The 18124-nt window shown below is 35.8% G+C and overlaps 1 protein-coding gene across 1 annotated transcript in view; it reads left to right on the forward strand.

Annotated features, from left to right (window-relative positions):
* Positions 1-18124, forward strand: part of chd6 (chromodomain helicase DNA binding protein 6) — a 235714-nt gene that overhangs the window by 187690 nt on the left and 29900 nt on the right. The window contains exons 22-26 of the mRNA XM_039735928.1: positions 1599-1801; positions 2249-2448; positions 8307-8466; positions 13617-13706; positions 17413-17524. Of these exons, the coding sequence (XP_039591862.1) occupies positions 1599-1801; positions 2249-2448; positions 8307-8466; positions 13617-13706; positions 17413-17524 (765 nt within the window). The remainder of the gene's footprint in view (positions 1-1598; positions 1802-2248; positions 2449-8306; positions 8467-13616; positions 13707-17412; positions 17525-18124) is intronic.

The raw sequence follows: 18124 nt of genomic DNA on the forward strand, positions 1-18124 counted from the left end.
TGTGACAGACACAACAATTCAGAAGAGCAGAAGGCCATTATCAGAGCAACATTGGCTCTCATAACACCTGAGCAGTGCCACAGACTGATCGACTCCATACCACGCCGCATTGCTGCAGTAATCCAGGCCAAAGGAGCCCCAACTAAATATTGAGTGCTGTACATGCTTATACTTTTCATGTTCATACCTTTCAGTTGGCCAACATTTCTAAAAAATCCTTTTTTTGCATTGGTCTTAATTGATTGATATTCTAATTTTCCAAGATACTGAATTTGGGACTTTCATTAGTTGTCAGTTATAATCATCAAAATTAACAGAAATAAACATTTGAAATACATCAGTCTGTGTGTAATGAATGAATCTAAAATACAAGTTTCACTATTTGAATGGAATTACTGAAATACATCAACTTTGAAATGATATTCTAATTTTATGACCGGCACCTGTATAATGTCGTTTTAGGCTTGACGTTGAGTATCAAAACACCACCCATGATAACCTCTGCAAGCTGAGAAACTTAAAAGAAGTGTATCCATACCTTGAGAAAATAGTACCATGAATCTGTAATAAAATAATATTCTTAGTTTTTTTACATTAGTACAAAAATGCCTGATAAATGTGGAAGGCATGTTTTCTAAAACTAAAACCTTTGCCAGTGGACACACAGTAAATTTTGAGACTTTTTTTAATCACCTATGGACCCATGCATCCTAAAGCCCCACTGTAAACTTCAAGAACAGACAAGGTATTTATAAAAAAAAAAATGATTCACTTAGAACACAGTTTCAACTGCCAAATTAGTATATATCATGATTGTGAAGAAACAACTTTGAGTTAAAAAAAATACCACACTTACCCTTTCATTTTACTAATAACTAAATAACCACTAAAAGATAGTCATGGTTTGGACCATTTGGATTGGAGGTTATTATATATATTTAAGAACATGGTTATTTTTTTATTTATTTATAGAAGGCATGACTAGAATGAATAATGTGCTGGTTTATATGTTAAAAGAATGTACTTAATAATAGTATAAGTTTTATCAGTGCTAAGGATTATTATAGTCTTTAAATTTCATATGTTTTGTGGGGTTAGAATATGGATTGATAGGAAGTTGATTTATTATTTTTTTCTACCAGTTTCCCAGAGGGATTAAAGCATTTTTTAAATTTAAGGCAATCTCAGAGATTTTAACAGTCAAGTTGTGTGTCATCAGTATAAGTACACAACATTTGCTGGTTGAGGATGATGGAGTGATCTGGTTACATATATTGGTATGAAGGCAAAATATCTCCTTCACACAGTTTGAACTCCTGTGTGAAGGAGGTCTGCATTTTTTGTCTCCACAGAAAGTCAAGGACACTGCATCTTTTATTATTTGCTCCAAAGCTTTGGACATTCAGGGAATAAACTGATAGATGTTAACATCTTCCAAGATAACTATTGGAGAAACAAGGAGATTAAGTTTTTCTCAATAGCTATTGTAATCCTTTTTACAGAATGTGCAGCACTTAGAGTATGTCCATTCAAAAAAAAAAGAATATTGTAAATTACTCTTAAGCAAGAATCCTGGCTAAGTGTTTTTTATGTTTCAGGAGAGCTTAGTGATTGACACACCTCGTGTAAGGAAGCAAACTAGACATTATAACTCATTCGAGGATGATGAGTTGATGGAGTTCTCAGAGCTGGATAGTGACTCTGAAGACAGGCCTTGTCGTACCCGACGTCTAAATGAACGAAACCGACGCTACATGCGAGCAGAGTGCTTTAGGGTGGAGAAGAATTTGCTCATATTTGGGTGAGTCTAAGTTTGTATTTTGTGAAATGTTTGGTTTCAGAGTTACCAGGTTTTGCATTAACAGCTTGATTTTGTTATATTGCCTAGGTGATTGTGAATAGCTCGGTGCATTAATTTAGAGTATCATTTGCTTTAGCAAAAAGACTATTAGTTTATATCCTACACACAAATTCCATTAGACAGTACTCAACAATGTGATTATTTTTTCGTTGATCTGTACTATTTTTAATATTAGATTTGTAGATATTACATATTTCTATGCTGTAATTTAGTTTAAGCCAGTCAGTGCATAATTTATTCATGAGTTAACTGTAGAACTGTTGACTATAAGTTGGAGTCTAGACAGATACAACCAATTCAGTACTGAATTTGTAAATGTACTGTCACCCAACAGGCTTAACCCCTATCCAAGCCAGTTTCAGAAAAGTGTTGTGCTTTTATTTTCAGCTGGGGCCGCTGGAAGGACATCCTTACACATGGCAGATTTAAGTGGCACTTGGCAGAGAAAGACATGGAAGTAATATGTAGAGCACTTCTAGTATATTGCGTGAAGCATTATAAAGGAGATGAGAAAATTCGAAGTTTCATCTGGGATCTCATTACACCTACTAAGGATGGCCAGAACCAAGCTTTGCAGAACCATTCAGGTTTGTTGAACCTTACTTTGGTAATACAATTAATCTTCGATGATGATGATACTTGATGTTGAGTTGTTAATATTTAAATTTATATGAAACACTGTAATAAATCCAGCATGCATTATCTGTTTTAAATGTTACAGTCATATGATAAAGTTTGGAAACCCCTTTTAATTCTTTGGATTTTTGTTTATCATTGGTTGAGCTTTCAAAGTAGCAACTTCCTTTTAATTTATGACATGCCTTATGGAAACAGTAGTATTTCAGCAGTGATATTGGATTAACAGAAAATATGCAATATGCATTATAACAAAATTAGACAGGTGCATACATTTGGACACCCCAACATAGATATTACATCAATACTTAGTTGAGCCTCCTTTTGCAAATATAACAGCCTCTAGATGCCTCCTATAGCCTTTGATGTCTGGATTCTGGATGGAGGTATTTTGACCATTCTTTCATAAAAATCTCTCCAATTCAGTTAAATTTGATGGCTGCCGAGCATGGACAGCCTGCTTCAAATCAACCCATAGATTTTTGATGATATTCAAGGACTGTGACGGCCATTCTAGATCATTGTACTTCTGCTGCATGAATGCCTTTGTAGATTTTGAACTGTGTTTTGGGTCATCCTCTTGTTGGAATATCCAACCCCTGCATAACTTCAACTTTGTGACTGATACTTGAAAATTATCCTGAAGAATTTGTTGATATTGAGTTGAATTTATCTGACTCTCGACTTTAACAAGGGCCCCAGTCCCTTAACTAGCCACACAGCCCTACAGCATGATCAAACCTCCACCAAATTTGACAGTAGGTAGCAGGTGTTTTTCTTGGAATGCAGTGTTCTTCTTCTGCCATGCAAAGTGTTTTTTGTTATGACCAAATACAGTGATCCCTCGCTATATCACGCTTTGACTTTCGCGGCTTCACTCTATCGCGATTTTTTTCTCATACACGCTTACGTCACTACGCATGCGCTTTCAGAGAACTTTTATTTAAGCCCTACGATGGCTCCTAAACGTGCTGCTTTTTCTAAGCCTTCTGACAATAAAACTAAGCGCCGGAGGAAGATGCTTACTATCCAGGAGAAGGTGAAACTCTTGGATATGATTAAAGATGGCAATACCCTACAAAAGCCTCCTCACGCATATGAAAAGACAGTGCCAGCAACTGCCTATCAAGATGTTCTTCAGCCGCGCACCCAGACACCCACTGCCTACTTCTAGTACTCCTTCAGCGAAAGAAGACAACAACGCACCTGCTGAAGATGCTGCACCACCTCTGAAGACTCTCCTACTGAGGTTGTGCTTTCATTGGTTAGTGGTTGTGTGTAAGAACTATGTGTGTTTGTGTGCAATTAAATGTAAAGTACAATAATCTACTATATAAAAGCGTTCGGGATTGTCCTTCCGTCCCGTGAGTGCAAAGCGTAGCGGTATTCCGCTTATTACAGACTTACTACTTGCGGCTTGAGGTACTAAGCGACACGATGTGAACAGAGTTCTGGTGCTCTCATCGTTCCTTTGCTTTTGTGCGCAATGCGCTGGAAAAATAGACAAAATTATGTCTCTGGAAATAATTAATGTTGATGGAGTACAAATGCCTCACTGCGTAGTAAAGATCAGGGGAGATGGTGCTTGCTTATTCTCATCTATAGCTTATTTAGTGCATGAAACTCCGTCTGTAGTGGTACAGATTTGGGCTGACATTGTACTACTTTGGACAGGCACTTGAGGGGATAAAAAAAAACTTAGGCTTTCGGGAGATGTTATGAATGGGCACTTTGATGTTCTCATTCCCTACACTTACATGCCTGATGTACACATGGAGCGCACAAAAATTGAGGATAAAAGTTGGTCGCCTTAAAATGCGAGTGTGCCTAGTAATGTGATATTTGTAACGTCTAATATGTCTTATTTTCTCTTATTTTGTCTAATATATTGGATAATACGAGTGTAATGGTGACTAAAGGGTGTTATTTCATGTCTAGAGGGCTCTAATAATGTTAAACGTATTTAGAAGGCCGTAAACAGGTTTTCTATACTCTATCTGCGAAAATATTCGATTTATAAATAAAGAATCCTACTTCGCGAAAATTCATTTATCACAGTAGAGTCTGGAACGGATTAACCGTGATAAATGAGGGTTCACTGTAACTCAATTTTTGTCTCGTCAGTCCAAAGCACTTTGATACAAAATGAATCTGGCTTGTCTAAATGAGCATTTGCATACAACAAGTGACTCTGTTTGTGGTGTGAGTGCAGAAAGGGCTTCTTTCTCATCACCCTTCCATACAGATGTTCTTTGTGCAAATTGTGCTGAATTGTAGAATGATGTACAGATACACCATCTGCAGCAAGATGTTCTTAGATAGCTTTTTGTAGCCTTCCCCTAAACCATGATACTGAACAATCTTTGTTTTCAGATCTTTTGAGAGTTACTTTGACTCTCCTCTGAAGAGTGACAGCATGGGATCCTCAAAGGGACGCACAACTTGCAACTGAACACCTTAAATACCTTTTCTCATGATTGGACACACCTGTCCATGAAGTTCAAGGCTTAACAAGCTAATCCAACCAATTTGGTGTTACAAGTAATCAGCATTGAGCAGTTACATGCATTCAAATCAGCAAAATTAGAAGGGGACCCAAATTTTTGCACAGCCAGTTTTTCACATTTGATTTAATTTCATACAACTAAATACTGTTTCACTAAAAATCTTTGTTCGGAAAACACCCCAGTGCTCAGATGTTCCTAGGAAATGAAAGACATACCACTGTTATCTTTTTTTGTTGAAAGTGGAGTAAATTATTATGCAGGCTTAGAGGGGTTCCCAAACTTTTTCATATGACTGTATTTAATAATGTGGCTTCAGTGATTGCCTCATGTATAAGACAAACACATATTTAAACATTTTACTCTACAGTATCTGCTAATTTAGCACTATAAACCCATATGTTGAAAGCAAAACAATGTTTTAAAATATGCCATACAGTAATTCCTCCTCGATCGCAGGGGTTGCGTTCCAGACCCCCCAAGCAATAGATAAAAATCTGCGAAGTAGAAAACATATGTTTGTATGGTTATTTTTATATATTTAAGCCCTTATAAACTCTCCCACACTGTTAACATTATTAGAGCCCTCTAGACATAAAATAACACCCTTTAGTCAAAAGTTTAAACTGTGCTCCATGACAAGACAGAGATGACAGTTCTTTCTTACAATTAAAAGAATGCAAACATATCTTCCTCTTCAAAGAATGCGTGTCAGGAGCAGAGAATGTCAGAGAGAGAGAGAGAGCGAGATAAAAGCAAACAATCAAAAAATCAATACGTGGTTTTGGGCTTTTAAGTATGCCGAAGCACCGCGATAAAGCGGCATTTTGTAGAGGTGCATCCGTATCCTCTAGGCAAACAGCCTCTGTGCAAACAGCCCCTCTGCTCACACTCCCTCCGTCAGGCAGAGAGAGTGAGAGACAGAGAAAAGCAAACAATCAAGCACCACACGGGAAGCATATCGTATATCATTGAGGAGTTTTATTTAATATGTAATACATGCTCTGATTGGGTAGCTTCTAAGCCATCCGCCAGTAGCGTCTCTTGTATGAAATCAACTGGGCTAACAAACTGAGGAAGCATGTACCATAAGTTAAAAGACCCATTGTCCACAGAAATCTGCGAACCAGCGAAAAATCCGTGATATATATTTAGATATGCTTACATTTAAAATCCGTGATGGAGTGAAGCCGTGAAAGTCGAAGTGCGATATAGCGAGGTATCACTGTAATTACAAATGTCACAGTTTTTATAGTTCATCAGGTCTGCATTTACCTGTATTGCCTTTTTGTTTTGACATAGTGAAACTTGAACTCTGAAAAATTATGGGCTTCACCTGCAGAATAAGGCCAGCCGGCCACCTTTTTTTCAGCAGTCATGATTGGTGAAATTCCCCAACAAGTTAATAAGGAAAATAGGAAGACACTTATACATGGTAAAGGGATATAAGTAGAAAGGTTGAGGCTGATTAAGACTCTTAAAAGGATATCATTTATGAACTTCTGAAATTCCTGTTACCCTGCCACATCTGAAAGGAGGAAAATGAAAGCCGTCTCTCATTAGCCTGCTGGATGGTTGAGACGCACTTTCACTTGAGCATACTATAAGAGGTCCTAAGTGGAATTTTGACTATTGATCATAATGGACAATTCTTTGGTGTGAAGGAGAGCCATGCACAGTGAACCCAGAAGGACAATCTCCTGTATTAACAACTTTACATCAAGGAAATGACCTGAAGCATCTCTCCTTCTGTGTAAAAGGCTGTTATTTATTTCTTTTTTTATTTATAAACTTTCTCAATACAACTTAGTTGGTAAAAGGTTTAGGATTACTATGACTTTACCCCAGTGTCCACGCTTTATATTGGCCAAATGTTGGCTCTATGCTGTAGTGACATTCATTAATCCTTACTTTCACAAAGGCTTACAAGTCTTCTAAACTCTGCTCTCAGGGGAAACGCATGATCAGTAAAGGTTTACCACAGATTATACACATCATCTCTAGGTTATTTGGGCAGTATGGCACTGGATGTTAAACTTCTAGGCAGCCAGTTCAATTACTGTGTCTGAATCACTTTGTAATAATAAGCATATCACATAATGTGTCTGTGCTTCAACAGAAAAAGTGCACTTCACCACTTTTTAAACATCCTGCTCTTCAAAATCTCATTGGATAAAGGAGTAAGCCAAATATTTACTAACTAGCTGGTCTGGTCTACAGTAAGTCGTGGACTGTTGGTCTAGTGTTCAAATCTAAGTGCAAAATAATCATTTGGCTGAAATTAATTCACAAGTGTAACTGCTGTCCACAATACCTTCAACACCAATTGACACAGTTACTCAAGCGTATCATTCTCTGCTTTTCTCATTTTTATTCCCGTAGATGGCATGTAAATTTTAAATAGGAAAAATGATAGGAAATAAAAAAAAAGACCAATGGATAAACTACTAATCCCATTGGAGCCCAGTGGTTGTCATATAGAAGGATGTAGCTGATGGCCTTATTGTGGGGGTCTCGGGCCTTGTGCACTGCAGGCCAGTGTGCCCTCTTTAAATCTGTTAATTAAATTTCTTATTTGCACAATTTATTCCTGCTCTTACTTTGCTACATCAATAACCACAGATCAACTGAATGTGTAATTGACTTATAATGAGAATAGTACTCCCTTTTTCATTCTTATGTTCTATATTCTATTTAAATTTCATTTACTAAGTTATAGTGTAAGTTTGACTGTTGTTTTCAATAGCGGCTTTTGCTATAGGATTCTCAATAACAGTGCTAATGTTAGCGAAGCACCATCTGTTAGAATTAAATATGCATTGCATTTGGTTTCTACATGCATTACAAAATACATTGCAATATTTGGCTCATTGTGAAAGTTCACACCAAAAAGAGTGTAACTGCTGAATAGACAAAACTGGGCTTGTGTACATAAGTAGATTTTGTCAAAAATATGGTTGTATAATAATTACTTGGCTTCATTTAAATTCTTTTTTGAATGTAAACTAGTATCAGATGCTAAAAATGTGCAGTTTCGGTCCTTTATGAATGTTGTGATGATTTACTGAGAGCTCATTATATGAAGTAAATGTTTTCTTTCCACTAAAATGAATGTCTTGTTATCAACCTTGTGACACTCCTAATGATCATAAAAGTGCAAATTGCAATATATACTTATTTATCAGAAAAATGCATTTTTTTCCTAATGTATTGGTTTTCGTTTAGGTAAACTATTATTAAAATTAATACTAAGTTCATTTGCTTCCTCACACCAAATTTATTTTTAACAAAAAACTTATTTGCAGGTCTGTCTGCTCCAGTTCCACGAGGGCGTAAAGGGAAAAAGATGAAGAACCAGATGTCACTTCCTGAAATAAAGAATGCTGACTGGTTAGCAAACTGCAATCCTGAGACTGTACTCTGTGATGATAGCTACAAGAAACATCTGAAGCAGCACTGTAACAAGTAGGTAAACCGCATGCTTCCACCCCCATTATTCAGCATAACTTTATATATATATATATATATATATATATATATATATATATATATATATATATATATATATATATATATATATATATATATTGTACCAAGAGACAGAGGGAGTTGAGGGTTAACACTAGAATCCCTGAAGCCTATGAAAAAAGTTGTAATCCTGGGCCACCTTAAATTCCTTCGCACCTCTCCATTAGCGTGTTTTGATTTGCAAATGTGTTGATCAGCACAAGCAGCCTGCTATACCATCCCACACCAATGAAGCTGAAGTCAGGCACAAAATTCTCAGAGCTCAAGTGTGTTTATCTGGGTGTGAAGTGCCTGGAGTTGTATAGGGTAAATAATATATTGTTATTTGGAGTACATGCATTTCATGTGTGATCCGTGTAAATGAAGGATGACAGGAAATGTGAGGCAAGAAAGGCTGAACACATATCTACAACAGAAACTTTTTCCATGTTATACTAATAATGACGTGAGGTATATAATGTGAGAAGACTTTAGTCCAAATATCAAATAAATGTGTGCTTTTTTTATGAATATAACCAAAGAAAAAAAAAATCAATATACATGTTGCTGTTAATAAATTAAAAACCCAAGTTCAAATATCAATTGACAGAAAGTTAACATGTATTGTTGGATAGTGCAGAGGTAAGAACTGCTGCCTTTTAACCAAAAGGTTTCCAGATTGAGTCTGGGTGCACCGCGTTTTGAGTAGTGAGCTGCTATTATTATTACTATAATATAATAAATACTTTCATTTGATTTGATCCTGCAACACCCAGTGTACGTAAATTTTGGCAACTTGTAAAAGAACTTTTTTTTTATTTTTCAGTTTTATTCTGTCAGTGACGTTCACGTGGTACAATGAACTTGCCTCTCCCTCCCTAAGTTGATGGCATTTATCTCCATTCTTTTCACAAGAGCAGCGATGACCATAGTTGGTGCTGCGGTTGATGCCAGCAATCAAAGATATAATGTCCCTTGACCATCATTTGGCATTTGAGCTTTGACAGTAAAGACTATATTTATGTCAAATAGAACTGTTTGTCTTATTCATAAATCAACTAGTTTTGTTGTAATCATTTTTCAGTTTGAAATAATCAAATGCTTTCTGTCTGTTAATGTGTCAACTCCATGCATGAAGCTTGTACGTTTGCCCTGTGTTTGTGTGGGTTTCCTCTGGGTTCTCTGGATTCCTCTCACAGTCCAAAGGTTAGGTGAACTGGTGATTCTAAATTGGTTAAGTGAGCGTGTGTGTGTTCACCCTTTGGAGAATTGGTGCCCTGTCCATGTGGTGTTCGTGCCCTGCACCCAATTATTGCTGGGATAGGCTCTAGCTTCCCCTGCTACCTTTCCCTGAAATAGCAGTTTAGGAAAATGGATAGATGGATGGATATTAAAAGTGTGGAGCTACATTTATGTTTTCGTAAAAAGTATGTACAATTACCAACAAATTCATTTAATTGTAGTTTTAGCAGTAAATGTCATCCTGTTTTCACACTGGCTTTAAACAAGAACATTTTTCTTCTCACCATTTATAAAAATTCCATGTTAGTTGGGCCCAGTGGTGGGATGGGGGGTAATTATATGCTCTGCACACCTCCTTATTACTATCCTTTTTTTAACCTTTGCCTCATAGAGCTTTTTATACTTTCCAAAGAGCAAACTTTAGCTGTGTACAATAGCCATGAGCAAAGTGTGTACATATTAAGAACCGGTTATAGTTTTTATGCTCTGGGATTAAGATTACATTCAAAGCTGACACTGCATGTCGTGGATGAATATGGTAAACATATATTAAATAAGCCCTCTTCACAAAACATGATAACACTAATCAGAGCATCTGTGTTCCTTTATTGCCTATACCTACACTAAACCTATCACCTGTCAGCATTCTGTGTGTTTTGCTAGACTATTCATTTTCAATCAACCTTATAGCTAACTGTAGTACTAACCTTATTGCTTATTTATTAACTTTGCACTGTGCAGCTAATCTTTCATTTTATAAACTGATTTTTTTGTGAGTTAAAAATCATCTGGTCAGTAATAGCAATTGTTTGATTATTAAAATCCTAAGTGAAACACTTGGCATCATAGTGCTCAAATTCATGTGAAAGACAACATTGACATTACATGCCCAAGCCTCTAGCAGAGAAATTCCTCTGTTCAACATGCTAATGTAATTGCATGCAGTTTCTCTGCACAAAACTCTCTATAATTTTCACGTTGGGCAACAGACTGAGACACAATGCACAAAATGCACCTTTTTCTACTTGTACTTTGACTGCATCAATTTGTGTAGCCTGCTTAAACTCCTATTAGTGAAAGTTTAAATATGAGAGTCCTCCCGATGAAGAACAGATATTGTCTGAGAAGCAAAATGCTGCTTTGTTGCACTGGAAGAAAGCTGTTCATTTTTCTGTCCAACAAAAATATGAATTGACTTTGGCTGGAAGTTGTTGAAGTTCACAAATGAGTACAAGGTAAAAAGTTGAAGTTTTTACACATTTGGATCGTTATAAGATTTCTTTCATACATTTAGATTAGTTTTGAAAATTTTTTTGGTGATTTCACTAATAAGAAAAAGTTATTAGCCAATTATCAATGATGTAGTCCATTGCTTATTGGCTGGGCACTTCACTGATGCAAATAAATATCATTGATTGACTCCAGACATTTTCAGAAATTTCCTCAAAGTGGCAAACTGCAGCAGTCACTTTTTAAATCTTGTGTGCCTCACAAGAAAGCTGTCAGGCATGCATGCCAAGTTGCTTTTTTTGTTCAGAAGATGGTAGCAAGATCAACTAAAGATGCAGTTTTTGAGTAAGTAAAAGTAATTTAGTAACTTCTAGCTTCCTGTTGGTAGACATTTATTCAAATCCTTTTAATGAGGCAGATTTACTTTCAAAGTTTTGTGCCAATACGACATCATGATTTGTAGAAATTTTAAATAAACTTGGACCAAATCACCTTTGCATCATTTTAATAACATTACCAAATACTGCCACGTGCCCTGAGCTGCAGCAGTCTTTGGGACAACAAAACTAACTCCTACATCCCAAGCTAAAACACCTGCACACCAGTCTCTCACCACCCCATGTTGACGCTTTCCACAATATGTGGACAGAGTAGTCAGTTATTCGTAATCCACAAGCATCTCCCCAGGTATGCCCCACAATGGTATCAAACATTATTGAGTTTTGAAACGATGATGTGAACTTTTAAGACACTCCACAACCCTGACAGGTATATATAATAAAAACAAGCTTCTTGTCTTTTGTGATAACTACAGTAAATGTTACACAGAAGACTGTTGACCTTCCCCTAAATGATGCTGCATTCTTTCTTGCAAAATGATTTGTGTAAATTTATTACAAACTAATAAATTTTGCATTAGAATTATAACAAATAAGAACTGTAAAATAAGCCTGTTCTGTTATATTTCATGTTAGTCAGACAAGTGAGTAAAAATTTTGCTCTGCTTCACACACTGCTACTATTTTTTTGAGTTTCGATATTTTCAAAAGCAAAACCAAAGGATAAATACAGATGTACAATTTTTTGTTATGTAGTTTTACTACTGCTTTCTGTAGTTCCTTACTATTCATGACAGAACTACACTTTTGAGGGATGATTTTTGTTATATACTTTCACTTTTGGCATAGCTTGTTTTTGTTATTTGCATCCAATTTACAAATCAGTTTTGACCAATAGGGGGCATTGCAGCACCCTAGACACAATTGAACAGACACAAGTCCTGATATAATTAAAGGGTTTATTTGCATTCAAATACCTTACAAAGGATTTTGCAATTCTCACACCAATTGTTTTGCTTCACCTTCCACTCTTCCAGACAAGCTTCATTCTCTTCCACTTGACTCCTACTCCCTGGCTGAGATTGGGCAGTTTCTTTTATCTAAGACATAGGAGTGCTTCCGGTGCTAGGACATAGCCTGTTGGAAGTTCTTCCGGGTTGACTGGAGGTCTCAGAAAGTAGGGACACTGAATCCTAGCAGCTCCCCCTGGTGGCCCTAACGGAACTCAATAGGGCTGGCCCATGGGACTGCAAATCTCAGCATGCCCTGCGGTTGACTGTGTGGGAGTCCCAACTCAGGGATACTGCCGTCTGGTGTATCGGAGGAGAAAATGTTCAACCGACTCGGCTCCCCCCAGTTCTTCCATTGCACTGGCCTCTCAACCAAATAAGGATCCTCAGTATGCCTGTCCACATGTCCCTTCCATTATATAGTTTATGTAATAATAATAATACTAAAGCAGTAACCACCTCTGTTCATTCACTTATATGATTCCTGCCTTAGCTGTTCTCTTAATTGTGACAATGTTTGTTTAGCATTCTCACTTATAATTCTGTCCTTTATTTTCCTACAATTTTTATGATTTGTTTATTGTTTAGGTTTCTTTGATGCTGATCTCTTTTCAGTGCCCACTTTTCTAAGTACGACTGTTTATGGTGATAGGGCTTGTTGCCCTTCCTTTTTTTGAAAACATTTTCTGTAATAAACTTTACTTATAATGAAATGAATGGTGCTTTCTACTGGACTTTGTTCTACAAGTGTGTGTACGTGTGTGTGTGTGTGTATGTGTGTGTATATATATATATATATATATATATATATATATATATATATATATATATATATATATATATATATATATATATATATTTTTTACCCTCTAGATACAATTAGATTATTAGCTTCAAGATCAAAGAAGCTAGGCCTTTAATATAACTGACAGTTTTGTTATAAAATGTGGGACTTTAAGTATTTTATTTTATGTGTAATGTAAATCCTGGAATGCATTGCATCATTTATTTAAACAAACAATAAATATTATTTGTATTATTTATATCTTGTAAACTTTTGACAGTAGCATGATTTATTTTTACTGAAGTATGTATGTTCATAAGTGTTTAGAATTTAGTCTATGTGCTGTTTGTTGTCAATACGTTAATTTCTGTGATGTCTTGTAATGCTTATATAGCATTTTAATGTGATATCTTCTATGTAAAGATAAACATAATTATAATTATTGTTAACAAAACATTTTCAGTAAACATACATATTAGTTACTGATTTTTGATGATCTTGCAGGGTTTTACTTAGAGTCAGAATGCTTTATTACTTGAAGTCAGAAATACTTGGGGAGGCAGCAGACAAAGCATTAGAAGGCATTTCTGCAAGGTAACACAAATTTCCTCAATCTTTCTTTGTTCAGAGATATGAATCTTGTGTTAGCTTTATTTGGCTGCAAAATAAATAGCTTTAAAGAATAACTGATAGTCTTTATGTTTCACATAATGTTTTGAAGAACAAACTTTTCCAGGAATGGTCTTGGTGGTTTTCTGATAAGTGTATCAACAGTGCCACCTGGGGCGTACATTTGGGTATCACTTTGTAATCATTTTCTTATTTATACATTTTCATTATTTTGTTTTAAGCTTGTTGGAATGCTCTTTAGTCCTCATGTATGACCTGAATGCTAATCTCTTAACAGTAAAGTTTTTAATCATAAGATTTTAAAGTTATTTTAATGATTCACTACTAGAGTCTAATTGTGAGGCAGTTGTATCTTTGATGTGTTTTGTACAAACTAAAGGAGAATGAATGTTGCAAACGATCAAATTCCACTCCTTCCCTGAGATATTGATAGAAAGGTCTACTAGGATTACTGAAGGTGATCTAAAAGATGAGTACTGTGTCAGTTTTTGATCAAGTGTGGAAATGCTGCTAGTATTCTTCTCCTTGATAGTTAACTTATTTTTGAGTATAATTTTTTTGTGTTGGTTTAGGAATGTTTGGAAAATTCTTTTTTTTATAGAGTTCCTGCTTGTAAATTGAAAAATAAGTTGTAAGAAAGATGCTATATAGTGCCCGACCCGACACAGATTTGACACGGGAGACACGTGTAAAATTTAATAAACTTTTTTTTCTTCGTCTGTGGGCTACATCTTCCCCGTACCCACAGACACAACACAGTCCCGAGCACACAATAACCACAAATGTCTCTTCTTTCTTCACCACTCCTCACCAATCTTCGTCCTCCTCCCACCTGACTCTGGCCACTGAGTGGTGGTCGCTGGCTCCCTTTATAGTTCACCCGGAAGTGCTCCAGGTGCTTAATTCCTTATTTCCGGCTGCACTTCCGTGTGTGACAAATTGGTTGCCCACACGGGCTCAGGAGTCCCAAATACAGTGCCCCCTGGTGGTACCTGTGGGACCCAACAGGGCTGCACCCAACTCCAATTCCCAGGATGCCCTGAGGGAACCCGAGGTACTGTTCCACCCCAGGGAGGCGGCCAACTAGCGCTACGGGGCAGGTATTGCAATGTCCATGGCTGCTCTCCCTGAATATACTGTAGTGTGCAGGGGCGTCCCGGGTGGATAACAACGCCAAGCCCCTGTCGCAAAGTTTGATGAAGGACTCCATGTTTACAATACAACTAATCAAAAGGTGCTAACGTATTGTCAATATAAAGATCTCTGAAGTTTGAGATGCATGGTGTCTTCTAAGACTTAAATACTTTATGGTTGAGGGAGGACTTGAATGCAAAGTTATTCTGTAATGGAGTGGCAAATAGCAGTGTCTGTTCCTTAAAGTGTTTTCTACATTGGTCCCAAATTTTGATTGAGTGAAGCACAATCTATTTACTAGGAAATTAACATACAGTAGAGGGTTGTACCATGTTAGCCATAGATTGATACAGGAGAAAGTAGAGTGAATTGACACCTTTTATTGGCTAACTAAATAGATTCCTACTTTCATCTGTAGTAAATTAACAATAATTACTAATGACTAGCAAATAATAAAAGAGTATATATAAGATTTTCTTTCCTGATCCAACAAGGCATATGCATATTCAGCCTGACTTTGTGGTGTCGTCTTAAATTTTAAATATTCACAATCCAGAGGTATAGATGAAAGTCAGGCAGTGGCATGCCACCTTCTGCTTTTGATTTTTGTAATTCTTTGATGTGTTAACTTTTTGCTTTCTATCAAGTTGATAACAGAATCAAAGTTTTTTTGTTTAAGATTTTTTTTAATAATCATAGGAATACTCTGAAATAGCAATAAAAATTTTGGAAGGCTGTTCATTTTATCTACATTAACTCCATTATCATTTAACATATTAAATACATTAACACCCGTCAGAAAGAAATGAAGGGTTGAGACTTTTTTTTACTCTTTCCATCATACTGCAAACATTATGTTTAAAATGTTCTTTAAACTTCCTTGTAGCTCCTACTTAAACCATTTCGAAACAATCAGAAGATATCCTCCTAATATACTATTACGTGCTAATGAGCCTTTTGGAAAAAGCACACATTTGTCATGTCAGAAATGAACCCACAGTGGCAGGACTGAGGTTTTCAGTAGCCTTATGGTTCATGTCAATCAAACATTTGGCAAATGTACACTGAGAAGCAAGATACGTTTAGGTAGAAGCAAGGATGTTATAATGGCTAAAAAAATACTAATAAGCAACACTAATTGACATAATTTTGAGAAAAGCTGTATTATCTTAAGACTGACTTTAGGAAGCATCCATTACTGTTATGATTGTTCAGTATTTACTACAGGTATGTTGTATACTTACTGTTTTGAGACAAATTTTGCCATATATTTTCTATCATTTTTAGGCTTCAAGAAATTTAGTTTGGCTCTATAATATGAATAGATGAAATGCAGTTGGTTGTGATTATACACATATAAATATATATTTTTATTACATAAATTCATTATTTTCTTTTTCAACATTCACTCTGGAATTATTAATCTCTCTTTATTTGCGTTTAAAATGTTTATTGTGTAGAATGTATGTTTTTTCTATCAAATATACGAGGTTAGGCACAAAAATAACCGGATTAGTAAAAAAATATATATTTATTGATGAATTACAGCATTCTAAACTTTGTCCCCTTCTATATACTCCCCCTCCTGATCTCTACACCGCTCCATACGTATCTTCCATTGATTGAAACTGTGCTGGAAGTCTTCTTGCTTGAGACTCTTCAATAGGCTTGTCATTTTTGTCTTCACTTCATCCATTGAAGAAAATTGTGTTCCTTTCAGGTCACTTTTGATTTTCAGGAACAAGTGAAAAAATCACAGGGAGCTGAATTAGGTGAATAGGGAGGATGATCAAGGACAAGAATATTTTTGTCAGTCAAAAACTGCTTTACGGAAAAAGAGAAAATTCGCTGAGAAATTTGATGTTAATTCCCTGTTCGATTTTTTTTTTCTTCACCCAACATTATTGTGGCAACTCACGTAACGATTGTTGTGCAAATACAAACTGGGCTTTTCACAGGATATATCGGCGGTTTGAGAGGGCTTGTAGGAGGGGATATAATTCTATGATTCATGTCTGGCCGACCTCCAAATTGTTTTCCAGGAAAGCCCCAAGCCCAGTCCGGTTATTTTTGTGTCTCACCTCATATTTATCATCTATTGCTGAAATGAAAATTACTTAAATGATGCCTAAATCATAATCCATTATTAAAATAAAGTACAGACAAAAAATGAGAAATACCTTTGAGCTCTAGTTGATGAGAAATAGTTTGTTACTCAAGCGATACTTCTGTATCAGATATAATAAGTAGTGTAAATGTTGAAATAAGTGAAGGACAATGAGTAATGATAGTATGAGATATGAAAATGGCGAGGAAGGGCTATGATATAAAATGGTAATGCTAAAGCCTGGTGGCTGGTATTTTAACATTTTTTATATTAACACAAAAGTTTTTTTATTTCAAAACATTTTTCTTGTCTTTACTTTGTACTATATATATAAATACAACAAAGTAGGACAATTTTAACATTTGTTAAGTTGGTGCCCTAATGCTGAACAACCTTGATTCTATTATTTGTGCATGTTTTCTGTTACAGTAAACTAGATATCGTTCTCCCAGATATTGACTACGTGGAGATTCCAGCACACTGGTGGGATGCAGGCGCTGACAAGTCGTTATTAATTGGTGTCCACAAACATGGTAAAAATGCCTGAGGTGTGGTAAATATTGTATAGTAGACATATGTTAAGCACTTGCAGATCCGGAGAAGATATCAAGAGAAGTCTTAAAGATTTATTCTGGTGTTGCAGTCTTTTTTGTCTGTTCAAAGCTCAAACATTATTCCTGTAAATGTGTTCTTACAGGTTTTTTTACAGGTGTTGGGATAGAAATAATATAAATGCAGAAATTCATGATTATAGAAAATAGTTCACATGAAAAAGAACAGAATAAAGCTTTTGCATGTTAGTTGTTTTATGTGCTAAAGTCCGTTATAATTTAGTACTATTAAGCATTAAAACACCTAAATGTTTGAATGAATTTGTTTAAATGGTATTTTTCCTCTGAGACATTGCTTTTATATCGAGAACTTCTTCCTCATTTTCCTTAATTGATCCTGAGAGCAATTGGTTAATGTCCACAATTCTTCCTTCTGCAAAAACTTAATTTTTCTTACTAGAAAGCTGATAGATTTTTCTGTTTTCAGTCAGAAATGTTATATTCACATAGAGTCTTGAAAATCATTCTGTTGGTACAGTTATTGTTCTGAAAAATATTACGTAATTCAAAGAATCGTTACAAAGAACAGA

This window comes from Polypterus senegalus, chromosome 14, assembly GCF_016835505.1.
Source record: "Polypterus senegalus isolate Bchr_013 chromosome 14, ASM1683550v1, whole genome shotgun sequence".
Lineage (NCBI taxonomy): Eukaryota > Metazoa > Chordata > Cladistia > Polypteriformes > Polypteridae > Polypterus > Polypterus senegalus.